This window comes from Coptis chinensis, chromosome 7 (genome assembly GCF_015680905.1).
Source record: "Coptis chinensis isolate HL-2020 chromosome 7, ASM1568090v1, whole genome shotgun sequence".
NCBI lineage: Eukaryota > Viridiplantae > Streptophyta > Magnoliopsida > Ranunculales > Ranunculaceae > Coptis > Coptis chinensis.
In genome coordinates, this window is record NC_141462.1 from 23,607,371 (window position 1) to 23,624,238 (window position 16,868).

Below are 16,868 nucleotides of genomic sequence, written 5' to 3' on the forward strand. Positions count from 1 at the left end.
CAAAATGTGCTAACTATCAACAAAAGACACTACTAGCTTATCCCTCAGTTCTAGTATCCATGAATTAAACGACTTAGAGAAATTGTTCGAGATATGTTCACACTTTGTAACATGACTAAAGTGTGACCTTGCCCAGGTCTCAACATTCTCCTTCAAAAACAAATCTTTAGCTTGACTACATTCAGTTCCCAATTTCTCCATAGCCTTCTCAAATCCAGTCTTCGTGTAACACTTGGCTGCACCCCACACAAGCAATTCCAAATGTTGGGCCTTAAATTCCTTTTTGAAATTTTTGTACATATGTCGAAATCAAAATTTATGCTCATTTCCAGGAAAAACAATTAGCACAGCCTCCACTAGTCCTTTCTGTCTATTAGACATGAAAGTTACAGCTTGTGGATGATCATTTATCCCATATTGTTTCATTTTGTCCAAAAACCTTATCCAACTATCCTTAATCTTCGATCTAGTAATGAAAATAGCTATTGGAAACAAACCATTATTTCCATCCAAGCCAATCATGCTTAAACACTGTCCTCCATACTTCCCTTTTAAGAAACAACCATCTAATCTAATAATTGGTCTACAGGCATTCATAAAACCATATAATGAAGTAGTGAAGCAAATACACAAGCCCTCAAATTCCAAACTATCTTCACTTCTAGTGTAAGTGGCAAGAGAGCCTGAGTTACTTTGCATTACCTGATCACATATCATTAAATCATATGAATTAATATGATCACATAAACTAAGTTGAACATAAACATGAACATAAACTAAGTTGAAGCATATACCTACCTGATCACATAGCATAGAAACCAGGTTGTAACTTTCACCATAATCACCATGAATTTGTGTTAAACATTTGATCCTTGCATTCCAAGCAGTCCAATAGCTGTTGGCAACATGGTATTTCTGTCTTACTTCACCTATTATATTTTGTGGTGTTGTTGACTTGTAGTGCACCTTCATATGGTCTTCCATTACTCTTGACACCCAATTGGCATTTGCCATACTGTTCTTATGATTTGTATCAGCTGAACATGTGTGCACATTGAATAGTGTATTCAACTTCATTGTGAACCCATCATCCTTGCGCCTCCAATAAGCTAACCATGGACATCCTATAAATTTACATAGAGCTCTAATCCTGTAAGACTCATCTTTAATTAAAAATGTTTCAAATCTGTTCCGTATGCAAATTGTCTTAATGTCATGTTGTAGAGCAGTAATGGTTGACCACTCCATACCAAGCTTTAACTCAACTACTTCAGTCATTGGCATCTCCATCTTTAGTTCAAAGTACACATTAGAAGTTTCAGCTTCAAAGTGGTAATATTCCTCACCTGGTGGTATCTCAAACTCCCTCTCATCTTCAGATGAGTGTGAGCTGTGGTAGCCCTCTTCAGGGTGAAGACCATCAATGGTTGCCTCTTTGGTGTTGCCTTTTGCCTTTCCCACTTGAATTGTAGGGTTTGCTGGTACAACCAATGGAACTTTCTCTCTCTCAAGATCATCATCCAGCTCATCCTCAAAACCAGTCACCTTAACTATAGCCAATTCTGCCGAGAAGTTTTCCTCCTCTTCATCAATGATAACATTTTTTTCCCTTGTCTTTCGAAGTCAACTTCTTACCTTTCTGATGTTTTCTCTTAACTTGTTTTGGTTTGGACTCCATCTTCGTAGGTTTTTTTTTTACCTTTCTTGACAACCCTTAAAGTGTGATATCATCTCCCTCTTCAGCTTGGGATAGTTGAGAAAGTGCATTTGGTACCGGTGTAGAAATTCTAGGAGTCATAACTAAAAAGTCATCAACACCATCGAGATCTAAGTCAGCATATATATGACAAAAGCCATTTTTGCTAGGAGCCAACAAACCCCACATCTATAATAGTTCACCATCAGTATTCATATACACCAATTTACCATTTGTAATGTAAGACAATTATAAGTCAACGACCACTTCTACTAATTTAAATATGTCTTTTGTGAAATCCATCATTTTCAACTCATCACCATCAACCTCACACACATCATCAGTGAATCCCACTCAGATTTGTAATGAGAATGAAACACTTTTTTTGCATTAGGCGGTGGTTTAAAGCTTCCCCCAATATAAATAATCAAATCCTTTTTGTCAAATAACACCATCCTGCACAAACATTGATAAATTACTTGAGAATTAGGAACGAGACAAATACTATATAAAAGCTTAAAAATATATTATTTTTTAAAGAATGAGACAAATACTGTATAAATCCCTCTCATCGTTTTATAACAAAGTAAAAAAGTAGGGAGGTTGACAAAGATTGAAGGAGATTACCTTTAAATTGAAGATTAGATATAGTGATGATGTCCACGATATGAAGGATCTACACAACAACTTCCAACACCACTAGATCTACATTTTAGACACTCAAAACCACAGCCAAAAGTGAAGATTACTTACAAAGCTCTCATTTTTATCTCAGAATTTGCATAACAATAACATCACAACACCATTCTTCCCGCTTAAAACCAACAAATTGAGCAAGCTTTGATTGGACGTAAACTGCATGTCTAATTTAGAGTTGTGGCTTTGAATAGTGTCTAATTCCGAGTTGTGGGCTTTGAACAGTGTCGCACATCATATTCCATGGCAAATTTCATAATTTCCACATAAAAAGAGTATTGACTCCTTCTGATTGTCAAGTTGGGGAGGCAGATCCCCATCTGTATAAACTCTGAAATAAGTTAAGTTTACATCATCCTCTACAATTTGATTTAAAGTATTACATAGAGGGGAAATGAAACTAATGTGATCTCCAAAAGAAGAAATTGATAACTTAGCTAGGTGATCTGCTGCTCGATTAACTTCCCTGTAAGCATGTTGAAAAGATATTTCAGTGAAACAGAGGATATGTTTCCTGGTGATTGCTACCACATTTAAACAGTCCCATGGCGGGGTTTCTCTATATTTCAAGATGAGTACAGCCCGCATAGAATCAGAAGGCACCATGACTCTGTCATATCCTCTAGTAACTCAAACTCCTTTGTGTTAGCCAAATGCTTGAAATGAACTCCCCATGTGATGAGTTTTATTTCAAGCAATTTTAGCTGAAGTATATATATGCTCTTATTCTGTTATTCGGTTGCTGTGAATATGCCAGCCAGATTCCTATGTGTTTGAGCTGAAGATTCTACATGCTTGACAGCTGGACTGTTTATCTCAATCGTCAAACTCAAAACCGGCAATACTTTTCACCTATTACAATTGATATACTGATGGGGGCAATAAGTCCCTTTAGGTTGAGATTTGATAATAATTGAAAGTCAAGGTGGAAGACGAAGCAGTTGGATGCATGGGAAGGTGGATTCAAGCGCATTCTTTCACCACCTCGATCTTGTGGAATATCCAAATTCAGTGTGTTTTTATATTAAACAGAAGAAGAATGTCGTAAAAGTTACTTTAGGAGCAGTGAGAATGAACACATTGCAAATCAAAAAAAAATAATGAACACATTGCTCCATGCATCACAAAGGGAAAAAAATGTATGAACACATTGAAAATAAGGTCTGGTTCATTCCAACTCTTGATCAGCCAATATCTTCCAATCGGTACCATGTGATAGTGGCCAAAGGCAAGTAGTGCGTATCTTCCTTCTTTCCTTCAAATGTTGCTTCAAGAAATTGCATAATCTCATGTCGTCATGTACTCATGGGGCTGTATCACGCTATATACCTAACCACCTGAGTTTCATCTCTATGCTTAATTTCTAAGGGACACTAGAATCTGGTATTGTTTGGCTCAAGTATAAGCTAGGTAACTAATTTCCATGTCGAGAAGACTATACTTAATTACTTATAACTTATAACACTGTTACCTACCGATTCTAACTCTTTTTTCATCTAGAAAAAGCATGGCCAGTAATGTAGTAATGTGCAGACTGTAGAGATGGTTAGAGTTCTTATCAAGAACTGATTATTCTAATAGGTATGAGAGATCGAGCATATCCGATCCTCAAGTCTGATTTGGAGAATGCTTAATTGCAAGGAAATTGACAGTTCATTGATGGCGGAGTGCACTTTTCTTGAAATTGTACTGGGACCTTGTTAAGGACTAAGCACCATCCTAAAAGTAGTATAACTAATGAAAAAATAAAATAAAAATTGAACAGAATTTCCTCTGATAGCTGGAGCTGGATCAAGTTTGTGAGACTGTCAAAATTACTTTGTAAATTATAATAGTACAATGGCAGCAGGTGGCCATGACCGCCAGCTTCAATTTATTTTGGCGTTGGGAATTCACTTGATTATGGTCCTTACATCTGTTTATTGGCGACAATTCCCTTGTAATAATACTCATACCCTATTTACAATATTTTTGTGAAAGCACTAGATAAAAGCATAATTTGACTTGAGAGTGCTCACTGAGAAGCCGAAGCAGTAAATTCTCGGTTTCACTTTACTAACCAAATACGCATAAGGCTTCCATTAAAACCGGGGTACTTGCTGCAGCATTGAGGGACCGACTGATTGTGAAACCAACTGCTCCGAACTGAGGGACCTAACTTGGTGGTTACCACCAATTGAGTTGCTGAGACCCTGTCTAATAGTGTCTTTAGAATTGTCTGTGTTGATGCCCGAGTGTGAGGCTGCCATCAATGCCCGTATCTGATCAAATTGTTCACGTGTCATCAAAACTGGAGTACTAAAAAGGCTATTGTACAACAATATGAATATAATTTCATCAAATAGATTCCATGTTTACCATCTCGAGGCGCTTCTTGTGTATATCGGTAGGAACCTACAACAAAAGTTCAAGCAGAGATCAACAAACAGTTTCAAAAGTGAAAAATCTAGAAAATGTGTATACTCACTATGACATTTCTTTTGCTTACCTTTAGATTTCATTAAAAGTGAAAAAGAAAATGTACAGTTAGTACAAGGGGTTAAATACCCTACTAAATTTCAAGCTAAATATACATCCACTATAACAAACATAGTACAAAAGCCAATTATTACATTACTTCAACCCTATAAATTTGGCATTTGTTGATAGTTAGCCCTTTGGTGAGCATTGCACAAGATGATGACTTGCAGACAATTCCACATTTTGCCTAAATATGATCTGATCACTCTCGGTGTGATTTTGATCAGAAGTTAAACTCAATTGAGTCTTAGTTTGAACCCCATATGAAGGAATACTCGTCCATATTATTGAGTTTGAGCCCACTTGGGGTAACATTTATTCAATTTAGGGGTGTTAATCTAAATGGAAAAGTTTGCTATTTGAGGGATTTGTGAATTGAGGAGTCAGCTTCGCCAAATTACACCTAGATTTCTGAAAATTCATGAGATATCATGATATATCACAACATTCCGACAATCACATCTTAAATATGTTAGTTGGGAGTTGGGATATACATATTAGAGCAAGAATTGCTACAATAAAAAATACACCTCATTTTTCTCTTTTAAATCTTTTGTTCACAAGGTAATGACCAGTACAGATCCACACATACAAAAACTTTTTTCTACATAAACTACTATAAAGATTGGATCTAAAGATTATATTAGAGGTCTTACAGGTTTTTTCTTGTGTTCGTCACTTGTAAATCCTGGAATACTCAATTGCCAGTTTCTCTCTGCAAAACAATAACATTCATATAAGTAGTGGGCAGGTTGATCAAATAAGCCTTCCCATAGCCCATGATCTCCGGGGTTTGAACCTCTAAAGGGACATTGCATTTTACCAACTAAATAAAAAAGACTTCCTATATCACATTAGCAGTGATATTGACATGCTATTGTCTTTACAGATAAACATTTTTAAAACAACAGTAAATTTTACATAAGGAGGGGGGTGGGGGGAGTGGTCTAGTTGATTATCCTTGCATCATATAATCAACAATAAGAGGTTGGTAGGGTGACAGAACAATACAGAGCAGAAGTAACAGAAAAAAAAAGCAAGTACAGCTACATAGACAATTTAATAGAGAATAATAGGAAAGCGCCGGACCATTACATGCAACTACATGTCCTCAGCAAGCCCTTGGAAAGGCTATAGAAAGATTTCATCTCCATCGCCTATCGTCCCCTTTTTTAAAGGTTAAAAGGATAATAAATAATAAGAGAATAGTCGGATGAGCCATCCAACAGTACAATTTGACGAAACAACAAGGGCTCAAAAACTATCACCGGATGCAGTCTAAGAATCATTTGTTTTTGGACTTTGACCATCTATTCACTTACTGCTGAGGGGAGTTTGTGCTTCCTCCTGCTCTTCCTGCTCGGCTAAGGAACCACATCAAAGTAAGTCCCATTCTTTCTCCTCCGGCATCTAAGCCATCTTCCTCCAGGTACTTCCCAGCTTATTCATCTATAGCTGTTGATTCCACTCCCAGGTCTCCTTTTGCTTGTTATCCAGCACCATCAGTCGATCCGTCTTTGTCTCCTCATTCTGCTCCCAGCTAATCAGCAGCCGGAAACTATCAGGGGTTTCCACTTGGTACGTACATTCATCTAGATGAGTATATAAACTTCAATATATAGATAGGTAACTGGTACTTGCTCTGATCTACCAACTTAATGTTCCTAGGCTATGCTTCTTTATCCCTTGCGCTTCAACTGATCAAGTCATTTCCATTACTATCATTGCAACTGAAGCAATACATAGTACTCACTAATGCACAAGGGGGCGGCGCCCAATTTAAGCCATCAAATGTTCCTTCATTAGGTGTGTCCAAGGTCTGAGCAGATCTCTTGATTAGATGGTCTAATCTAAGGTCCAAAACCCATACTGAGAGGAAATTATGGAGCAGCATTTCCCCCGCGATACTTTGGGGCATAAGGTTGCAAATCAGGGTTCCATGATGTCCAAGGAACGAACACAGTTTCCTAAGCTGATGAGATCTTTCCTTCACTAGTTGGCGGTGCCAGTCGGCAACACTAGTAGGCGGCCCCTGGTATCCAACGATGTTCATTGTGGGGAAATATGGTGGTACATACAATGCCATTTTTTTAAAAATAGCAAACAATCATATAGCCCCTTAATATTGCGAGAGTGGCATTTCATCTGATCCGAGTATAAAGACCGGAAAACACTCCACAAGTGAGCCTTCAATCAACCAACCCTAACACTAACAGAAACTTTCTCCCAGTCATCATCCTTAACTATGCCTCACATAGCGCAAATGGTCAGTTGGTTACCTTCCACATTTCCATATTCATTCTTTCCAAAGTCAGAACTCCATATACTTGTCTTGCTCCAACCTTCAGAGCACATTAGCTTCAAACAACACTTAAAAGCTCTAAGTTAGCATTAGTCTTTCCTCTAGTCTTATCAATTAATACTGCATCTGCAGATAGCAAACAACCACATGTTTCTTGGCTATGATCAAGCACTTCATCTGTTGAATTGAGCAAACCTTCATCTAGTGCATGTCCTGATGTATACCAACTATTCCAAGAACGAGATCTTCCTTTCATTTTCATCAAACCACAGCTCCATCATGAATATTTTCAGTTTTTCAACTTCTCTTAAAGAGACTTTTGTTTGCTGGTAGCAAACGAACTACCAAAGGTCTCCTTCGAGATCTCCACTTTAAAGTCATGAGATCCTTTCTATCTGTTACAACTTGGTCAATGCTCTGTGCGTCTGTGTGTGTGGTTAAATCAGCATCTTATGGATAAGAGAGGAAAAGGGAAGGTTAGGGATATGCTCACCAAGTACAAGAAGATAAAAAGGAAAACCCAAAAATCACCCATAAACTTAGCACACATTACAAAAATTACATATCTTGTTAACAAACAAGATATCGAGCGGAGTGTCACAAACAGATGAATGCCAAAGAAATCCATATCTTGTTATTGGCATCATTATTTCCCCTCGCATAATGTACAGTTGTTTGGTTTACTAATATCTCTACAATGAATCTTGCTTACGAAATGTTATCATGATTCAAAGCTCAAAATTTAAAACCTTCTGTTCTCAAAGTATCACTTAATAATATCTAAAGCATGTTGACCGAGTTCACTGGGAGTAAGCTTCTATCCTCTAGAGCTCCACACATGTAGATGGGAAAGCTGGCTAGCAAGCATGGAGATTACGAACTTTTTGGACCAACCTACCATTTGGCCTACATATGAGAATTCGAAGAGAGCTGCAAGGGGCAATTTTACCTTCCTTACTTGAGGATCCCGTACCCCTAGGAGGATCTACACTAAAACTCAGTCCCCCTAGGTGGATCTACACTATAAGTCTATAACCCTGTCAGTGAAATTGTCCATTAAGTGTATTCTAAGTTAGGGGTCAAAATTATTTTCAATCTGCCAATATAATGTTCTAATATTATTTTCAATATGTCAATATAATGTTCTAACAAAGTCGGTAAAACCTTTGGGTGATGATACCAGAAGTCTAGGGCTCGAACCCCGCTAGCATCAAAGAGTTACTGATCTCATTTAAAACAGGCTTGCCAATCAAAAAAAAAGAAAAAAAGAAGAGAGATATTCTTATCTGACATGCCATTTCCTTTACAAAATTCTTTACAACCACGTTAGTAACTTTTGAAAGATCAAAACCTGCCGGAAATTCCATAGTAAAAAAACCGCAAAGAAAAATAAAAAGGTTTAATGGGTTGTAAAGTAGTTGCTACTTGGTGATGCTACTTCAAAATTCGTAAGATACGATTTTTTTGAAATTCACGAGGAGATGAACCAAATGAAAACTAGAAATAAGAAGAAATTGGTCAAACTCAAAAGTAACACCTTTAATTGTTCAATTTTCTAATTAAACACAAAATCATCTGAGAATAGGAAAAGTATACATTACTAAAACTTGTAAGAAGGGACAAACCTAAGTGTAGTAGCACATCCTTGGTTTCTAAAGTTGAAGATTTTCGATGCTTTGCCAGACTGCATGCAACTGTAGTGACCTGAAAAGAGGAAAACACGGTCAAAACATGGTGACTTGGAAGAATGTTTAAGACAGTAATTAATAGTAAAGAAATAGACACAGGAAAATCCTTATAACAATAAATTTTAACACACTGGACACAAATGAGTTAACTATTCCACCAACACACTTTCAGATATCCAAGTTCTAAAGGTACACCAATCATTTACATAAAAGCATATCTGAATCTTATTTGTAACGGGAAAAGGATTTATTGAACAACATCCATACCTAACTACCAAGTTAATTAAATTTCCATCTACTTCAAGAAAATGTAACTTAGGTGGTTCAAAGTCTGCCCTTGTGAAGTGCCAACTTAGTTAGAAGCCGGAAAGTCATAATGGGCCTAGGCAACCCCAAACAAAAATCTTTGAACTCTTTCACTATTCATTAGCAGAAAAAGATACGGAGATATACTTAGATGTTTTTATTGGAAAGTTACACAATTGTCCTAGCTTATATACACCACAAAATTTGAGTATTATGAGAATCACCGAGTCGATGAATTCATCAGCTATCTCTAACAGAAGATCTTCAACTTCAGGTTCTAGCTTTCCCTGTGAATTCACCTATAATACAACCAAAATTATTACAATCATAATGGAAATTCTGCAACAGAAAAATTGCATTAGACTATAATATACGTTAAATAGAGATATAAAACACATAATATAAGAGAATTCTGAAAGTGCATTTAGATTTCTGTTAATGCAACTGAAGCCCTGTTCTTATATTAGGAAAAGCTAAGATGATGTTCACAACAAGTTGCTGCACAAAAGATTTTTTTATTTTTATTTTTATTTAATTATTTATTTTTTCTTTGTGATCGGTAAAACTTATATTTCAATCCCATAAAAACCGTTACAATCAAATGGAAGCACCTAATAACTAATTGTCTCCATACCATCCGTCATTAAAGAGAATTACAGAAAACTATATCATCTCCAACTAACAGCAAAATCTAGAAATCTCAACTCCCCACGGAGCGCACCACTCCTCGACCAATCATACAAGGTCTCTTTGACTTCCATAAAGATCTTGTATAATTCCTTACCCTTGCTTTCAAAATCCTCCGATTTCGCTCGATCCAAAGATCCCACACTATTGCCATGGGGAAGGTGCTCCGCTATCCACTTTGCTTTTAGAAAAAGAATCCCTTGAAGAAGTCACTTCCAAAAAACTCCCTATGTCACCTGCAGGGGGTGCGTGGGTGCGCACTCGGGGAGTCCAAGATTTATGAAAGGATGAATAGAAGTATAGAACAACTCCCCCAGTCCCCCACCTTTTTTCCAGCAGCCAAAGAACAAAAAGAAATCTCCTTCTAACTCCTTGCAACGTGACACACATTATCGATCTCCATTCCCTTCGAGTTGCATTTATCAATATCTGGATCCGGCTCAGATAAGCCATCCAAGTGAAAGCCTCTAAATGGAATAGAATTCGTCCATATCTTGTTATGTGGGAAAGCAGATATAAAATTCGCAAAATAATTTGACAACGCTATCCCTCCCTCCTTCACTAAATATTTTTTCTATTCTCATCACCCTACAATTTCTTCTTTCTTGCATTCCCTAACACTGAATAAACTCCCTTTTCACAAAGTTTTCTTTTTCGCAATGCCTCATGAATCTTATTCCCTGCCTACCCACTGCTCCAGAAGACACCAACATTATTCAGGATAACCCCCAAAGTAGTTTTTCTTGCATGGTATGCAGATCTTAATCACATTCTTAATTCCTAACCTATTTATATCATAAAAGAAACAAACCTTTCATAATGTTAGTTATTCATTTTTTATACACTGAATCTTCATAAGAGTCAGCAAACGAGTTCTGTTCACCACGACTTCACTCTATTGGTTGGAATCTTCCTTGCCCTCAGAACATAGTCTTTTTTAGGTCAATAAAACAATATTGTATTAGAATATAAGTGTAAGAGGTTCCCACTACCCTTGTCATAGTTACACCAAAGTTGCACTATAGCTTCCCAATCAGTTACAACTGAATCAAAACTCAAATTCCTAACTGTAGGAAGATGAGTTACCAAACCCCAAATGATGTATTTGCAATTACAAATAATACTATTTAAATCACAAAACTTATCATCAAATAGCATTTGATTTCTTTCCAGCCAAATGCTCAACGTAATAGCATGAGCAATGGTTTTACTCAGCAACATCCCCATAGGGGAATAAATAAACCCACCAATGTCTTCTTAAGGAACATACTTCTCAACCCAAGAGAAGTATCGAGCAAAATGTGGAGAGAGGAGAGAAAGTATTCCCACACTTTCTTAGCCACGCTGCAATCCAAAAAAAGATGTTGGATACTCTCTTCTTCTTGAGCACACATCACACACCGGTTCACCGTAATTTGCCCCCTATTTCTTAGATTGTCTGTTGATAAAGTTCTTCCCTAGAGAAGAGCCCACAAAAAGAAGCAAACTTTTGTAGTACTAAGAACGTAGTTGTTTATGTGGTCAACACTATGGTAGGGATTCGAGTAAAGTTCACTTTTAACTCCTCGTGTTTAATGGACATGAACTGAACTCCTTGTGTTTAATGAGCGTGAAGTGAACTCCTTGTGCATAATGGACCTTATCATGTTTGAGAAGGTGCAGTTGTTTTCCCTCTGTAGTGTTCTTCTTATGTTTTCTACAGGTCCTCTGGACCTAGAAATCTACTATGCTTGTCCTTCCTTATTTACGAAATGTATTTTGGCTTTGTACATGAAAACAAAAAGATAATATGATGTAAAATAGTACACAAGTTCGAGTTCCATGCATAAAATTGTTATGCACAGTTGAGGAGCCCAGACTTCCTAGGTTACATAAAAATGATAAAGACATGAATTTAACACTGTAAAAGAGCAAAAAAAATAAACCTGTGAGACCAGATCCTGAATCTTTCGCTTCCCAAGATATTGATTGTTTGCCTCTGTCCCATGGCTTGAACTTCCTCCTGGAGTTGTTGCACCAGACGCAGGTGTATCTGGTTGTGACCCTGTCAAACTTAAAGATTTTTGAACAGCAGAACCTAGCATCCTTGGTGACAGCTGTTGTTGCTGCTGTTGTTGCAATGAAGAATATTGTTGCTGCTGCTGCTGTTGCTGTTGCTGTTGCTGTTGCTGTTGTTGTTGTTGTTGTTGTTGTGGTTGTGGTTGTAGTTGTGGTTGTGGTTGCTGCTGTAGTTGTTGTTGTTGTTGTTGTTGTTGCTGTTGTAGTTGTTGGTGGTGGTGTTGCTGCAGCAGCTGCTGTTGCTGCTGCTGTTGTTGTTGTTGCAGCAGCTGCAGCTGTTGCAGAGAAGGGTGTTGTTGTTGCAGCTGCTTCTGCTGCTGTTGTTGTTGCATAGAAGGTTGTTGTTGTTGTTGTTGTTGCTGTTGCTGCTGCTGTTGTTGTTGCTGATGCATAACTAACTGAGACATTTGTTGAGGGTTCAAGGCAACTGATTTCTGGTGTAATTGAGAAGATGAAGCCAACTGCTGCTGCAACAAGGCTTGTTGCTGCTGCCTCTGCTGTTGAATATGATATGGAGAGCCTGTAGCAGATATTGCAGGCTGCAATTGCTTCAGCCATTGTTGCTGCTGCTGTTGAGAAAACGAGTTCTGCATCATATTAGGCTGTCCATTCTGAGCAAGCCCTGGTAGCTGGGAATTCAAGGAAGCCAGTGATGACGACCTTGACAAGCTTTGAACCTGTAGCTTCCAAAGACGAATTTTGTTATTAAAATTTTTACACAAAACACATTTTACTTTTAAATAGGAATTTTAATGATTGTGGACTTGGAAGGGAGAAAAGCGATGTTAGCATGTAAATGATTGTGGACTGTTTTTCCTTTTTGATTCATAAAAGTTAATAAATGAAGCAAGAAAAATTACATCAAAGACCTAGAGTTGGCCAGCAGCTAATACTAGGACCATGTTTGGAGCACCCAACAGCCCCCATACACCCAGGAATCTATCCAAGCTACACCTAGATAAAGAATACACAACACAGACTAGGATTTTCTACAAGTGGCTTTAGTCATTGACTTACTAGCATTTCATACAGAACCAGGCATCAATATTGAACTCCCTAGAATATGAGAGAACGTTCGTTAAAATGTAATTTGGTAAAAATAAAAACGGGTTAACGTCTGAAAACCATGAATTTTAGACTTTCAGGCTTTCAGTGAACTTCAGTGACAAGATAACAAATTATAGAAAATAAGCACCGCTAACAGCTTTCAGTGAACATGCCATATTTTAAAAATAATACGTGTCGGATATGTATCTACGTGTCCGTGTCCGACACACATGGACACATTGTCTGTGATATACCTTAATTTTTTATATTTTGCCATGTCGGATATGACACTGATACAGACAGGCATATCCGTGTCATTGTAATTTAGCAGCAGCTAACTGTTAACACCCTATAGGTCTTTGATTTTTTTTTTTTTTTGAAACACTTCATCAATAGAGAATGTAGCTTACAACCCAAGCAAATAGGTGGTAAACCATGAAGTGTAACATAGTTACCACCTAAGTAGTTGCATTGCCTCCATATGACACATGCAGCAGCCAGGCAGCCACTTTACCATCTATCTAACTTGAAGGATAAGATCACTAGCCTTGAAATTAATTGACCTTGAGCCATTACTCTAGAGAAACCAGGCCTCATCGCTATCTTCACCAGCCTCGATGGGCCAAATCCTACACGAGGAAAAGTTTCTCAGGTGACACTAGTGAGTGAAAACTCCCTGGGTCTATAAACGAGTAATCGAGTATAGAAGTTTCCCATCGATTCTAAAGATGATTACTTCATGTTTTAAAAAGTAGTAGTAGCAACTCTCCTACCTCATGCATTTAGTACATTACCTTATATGGTATGGGTCTGCCAACGTTTGAAATAAAACATTTGAAAGGTAAGTCTCATGCGCGCCCTTTGTCTGCCAAACACCCTGTCCTTTTGCAGGTTTGAAAAGAAAATGATACATCTAAGCTTTTTAATCTGTCGTAAGTGTTTTTTTGTCATCCCTGTATGAAGAATGTTGTCTATTTCTATAAGACATTCTAACAAAGAAAATGACACGTATCTTCGTAACAATCTATTCTAAAAAGAATTGAAGACACAACCTTCAACAACTTGTAGGCTCAGAAGAGGAGATTTAGTATGAATTGCAAAATGTTTTATTCCATGCCAAGCATACACGAAAAAAAATTTAATACTAAGTAGAAAGGATGACATACAGAAGATGGTAGATAAAACATTAGTTAATAGAAGAAATACTTAGAAGTTCATCTCAGCTTACAAGATTGTGTTATCCAATCTGGATAGTAATAGCTCAGTAATTGTGATGTCCCGTCTAAATAAGCTAAATCTAACAAGAACATCTTCCATTTATGTTCTCTTTTCCTATTTTCATTTTGTATTGCCACAATGCTACCATTATACACTCCGTTTGCATATCACATAAATGCATCTGCTAATCCATATAAATAAGCAACACGTACACACCAGAAAGCATGCAACTCCAACAAAAATCACTCTTGTATACTAAAATGAAATGAATGCACGTAACACAAACTAAAAGTTATTCTAAGTAGCGTAATACTGTGACCTACATTCTAGTAACTGTAATCACAATACTAACCAACATATGATTAAGTACCTGGGGAGAAGTCAGCGAATTCTGTTGAGACAACTGTTGTTGTTGTTGTTGTCTACTCTGCCCTTGGCTAATCCTCTGTTGCGCATAAGCCAACGCCCCATTTGTACTAAGTTGCGAACTCAAATTCCCAATTGAACCCATCATTCCCATTGATTGTAATGTCTGCTGAGCAGCAGCAGCATTATTATTATTATTACCACCACCTTGATACCCTTGCACTAAACCCGCCTTCTGTCTCGGCTACACACAAGTAAAACATTTCACTAAAAATACCAATTAAATATCAAAATATCGAAAACATTTAAAAAAAAAAAAAAAAACTGACCTGAGTAGCAGCAAGTAATTGAGACTGTAAATTATTAAACTGAGTATTTTGTCCAGCCGCTAACATGCCTTGACTTAATGACCTTTGTGATGAAGTAGCAAAATTCATCTGCCCACCATTACCATATTGTTGTTGAAGAGTGTTATTATTATTATTATTATTATTATTAAATTGTTGTTGTTGAGTTAACCTGGAAATAGAAGGTGATCTTTGTAAAGATTGTTGGAGTTGGTAATTTTTTAATTGTTGTTGTGGGATTAATAAATTATTATTATTATTATTCTGAGTTTGGGGAGATGAGATTTGAGGAATGGAATCAATTGAAGGTGATGCCACTGATGGTGGTGGAGGAGAGAGAATGTTGATGTTTGGATTTGAAGATGAGGGAGTTGACTCAATTGTTATATTGTTTGGTGAAGAAATTGAATTTTCAGCCATGGGAAATTTTTAGGCTTTTGAGGGTTGTGTTGGATCAGACCAAAGTAGAAAGAAAGAGAGAGAAGAAAGAAATAAGTGTGTGTTAGTCCTGGAAGAAGGTTTAGCTATTTTGACTCTGTTTGGTTTTTTAATGCGGATGATTACGTGGAGAGATTGGGATCGTTCGATTTTTTTGTTGGTTTGGAGAGCATAATTGAATGACACGTGGACTTGTACGGCAGGTGCTTTCGAATTTGGAGTTCTGAATCTATAGGAGATTCCACAATGAATGATGTTGTACTGTTGTAGGGAAGAAAAACAGAGTTTGAGAAGTTTGGTTATTTTGACCCGGCTTGATTATTTTCTGTGATGATGCTGACGTGGAGAGATGTTGATCGTTGAATAGTTGGTCTCACAAGGCAATGCCCAACCGACTCGTCTGGCATGAATAAGTTCAGAAAGATAGACAGACTAATCGGTCTCTAGGCGCGCCAGGCGGTCTAATTGGCTCAATTTTTATTTTTTTTTATATAAAAAATAAAAGATTGATGAAGACTTAAGATTTGAATAGTTTAAAAGACTAAACCCCAATATAAATTGTATACCAATATAAGGAAGATAATGTATCTCTCTATATATAATAGTTCTCCCCTCATCAATTGAGGGAGAAAAAGTTTTTGAGAAAAAAACTCCACGTGGGCAAAACTAATTACGATAAAATAGGAAGAGCTAATTTTGAATAGTTTAAAAGAAATCCCAATATAAATTGCCAAAAAATTGATCTGTACTCTTTTTGTGCCGGTCTTTCTCCATTAATTACGATAAAAGAAGGTAAACCCCAAAAAATCTCTCACAAAAAAAAAAAAAAAAATTGTCCCAAACTCAATCAATAGACAAAAAAAAATTCCTCACCGACTAAATAACATATTAACATATTACGAAAAAGATGGCAATTCACATATTCCTTCTCTTTTCTCTAGAAATTGATTTCTATCTCTTCTCAATCCTTAATGTTTAACAAATTTTGAAAGGCAAAGGGTTTTGCTTTAGTGTAGTTGAATCCATACAATTTCTCCAGTCGATGAATGATCTCAAGTTAATTGTTACTTTTTCTTCTTCGATATGTGTTTTTAGGACCTGCGTTTGGATAGTGGATTTTTGGTGTTGTATATGGAAGGAGAGAAGAGAAACAAGGAAACACTGAAAAGACAGAAGAATTTGTCTTTGCAGGTGCACAAGAAGGTCATGTATCGGATAAAGAAAGAGAAGAAGAGTCTGTGAAAACTAAGAAGAGTCAATCAAAATTAAAATGAAAATCCAAGGTCCTCTTTCTTCTCCGCTAACTCATTCAAAACCCCAAAACCTCTTACTTCTCCTCTCACTCATTCACACCACCGAGTGGTTGTTAGACCAATTAATAATGAATTGAAGACGGCCTCTGGATTGGTCCTTTGATCACATAGTTGTAAGATATAAGGTCCGGTTTCAATTTAGCTTTCTATAGCCCCTTGAGGATCTCTTACGCTTTCAACAGTCTC

General features: G+C 37.0%; 2 protein-coding genes across 2 annotated transcripts; both read right to left on the reverse strand.

The window, feature by feature from the left end:
* Nucleotides 1-309: 309 nt before the first annotated feature.
* Nucleotides 310-1,678, reverse strand: LOC147486705 (uncharacterized). The gene is made up of 3 exons (XM_086573823.1): nt 1,636-1,678; nt 799-1,562; nt 310-702 (listed from the first exon to the last, which is right to left on the reverse strand). The coding sequence occupies exons 1-3, from the start codon at nt 1,676-1,678 to the stop codon at nt 310-312; spliced, it is 1,200 nt and encodes a 399-aa protein (XP_086429949.1).
* Nucleotides 1,679-4,179: 2,501 nt separating this feature from the next.
* LOC147486706 (transcription initiation factor TFIID subunit 12b-like) lies at nt 4,180-15,637 on the reverse strand. Its single transcript, XM_086570851.1, has 8 exons — nt 14,914-15,637; nt 14,589-14,828; nt 11,821-12,630; nt 9,433-9,507; nt 8,840-8,918; nt 5,569-5,627; nt 4,751-4,786; nt 4,180-4,653 (listed from the first exon to the last, which is right to left on the reverse strand). The coding sequence occupies exons 1-8, from the start codon at nt 15,349-15,351 to the stop codon at nt 4,474-4,476; spliced, it is 1,917 nt and encodes a 638-aa protein (XP_086426977.1). The 5' UTR covers nt 15,352-15,637; the 3' UTR covers nt 4,180-4,473.
* Nucleotides 15,638-16,868: the final 1,231 nt, after the last annotated feature.

What these genes read in the sequence shown, in the direction of transcription:
- LOC147486705 (XM_086573823.1), bottom strand. Translation starts at nt 1,678, where the DNA reads ATGGAGTCCAAACCAAAACAAGTTAAGAGAAAACATCAGAAAG. An exon ending in TAAGAGAAAACATCAGAAAG is followed by an intron (nt 1,563 to 1,635) that starts GTAAGAAGTTGA and finishes ACTTCTCGGCAG; the next exon opens with AATTGGCTATAGTTAAGGTG. An exon ending in TTTCTATGCTATGTGATCAG is followed by an intron (nt 703 to 798) that starts GTAGGTATATGC and finishes ATATGTGATCAG; the next exon opens with GTAATGCAAAGTAACTCAGG.
- LOC147486706 (XM_086570851.1), bottom strand. Translation starts at nt 15,351, where the DNA reads ATGGCTGAAAATTCAATTTCTTCACCAAACAATATAACAATTGAGTCA. An exon ending in ACGAACACAAGAAAAAACCT is followed by an intron (nt 4,787 to 5,568) that starts GTAAGACCTCTA and finishes CTTTTGTTGTAG; the next exon opens with GTTCCTACCGATATACACAA. An exon ending in ACAAGAAGCGCCTCGAGATG is followed by an intron (nt 4,654 to 4,750) that starts GTAAACATGGAA and finishes CAATTTGATCAG; the next exon opens with ATACGGGCATTGATGGCAGC.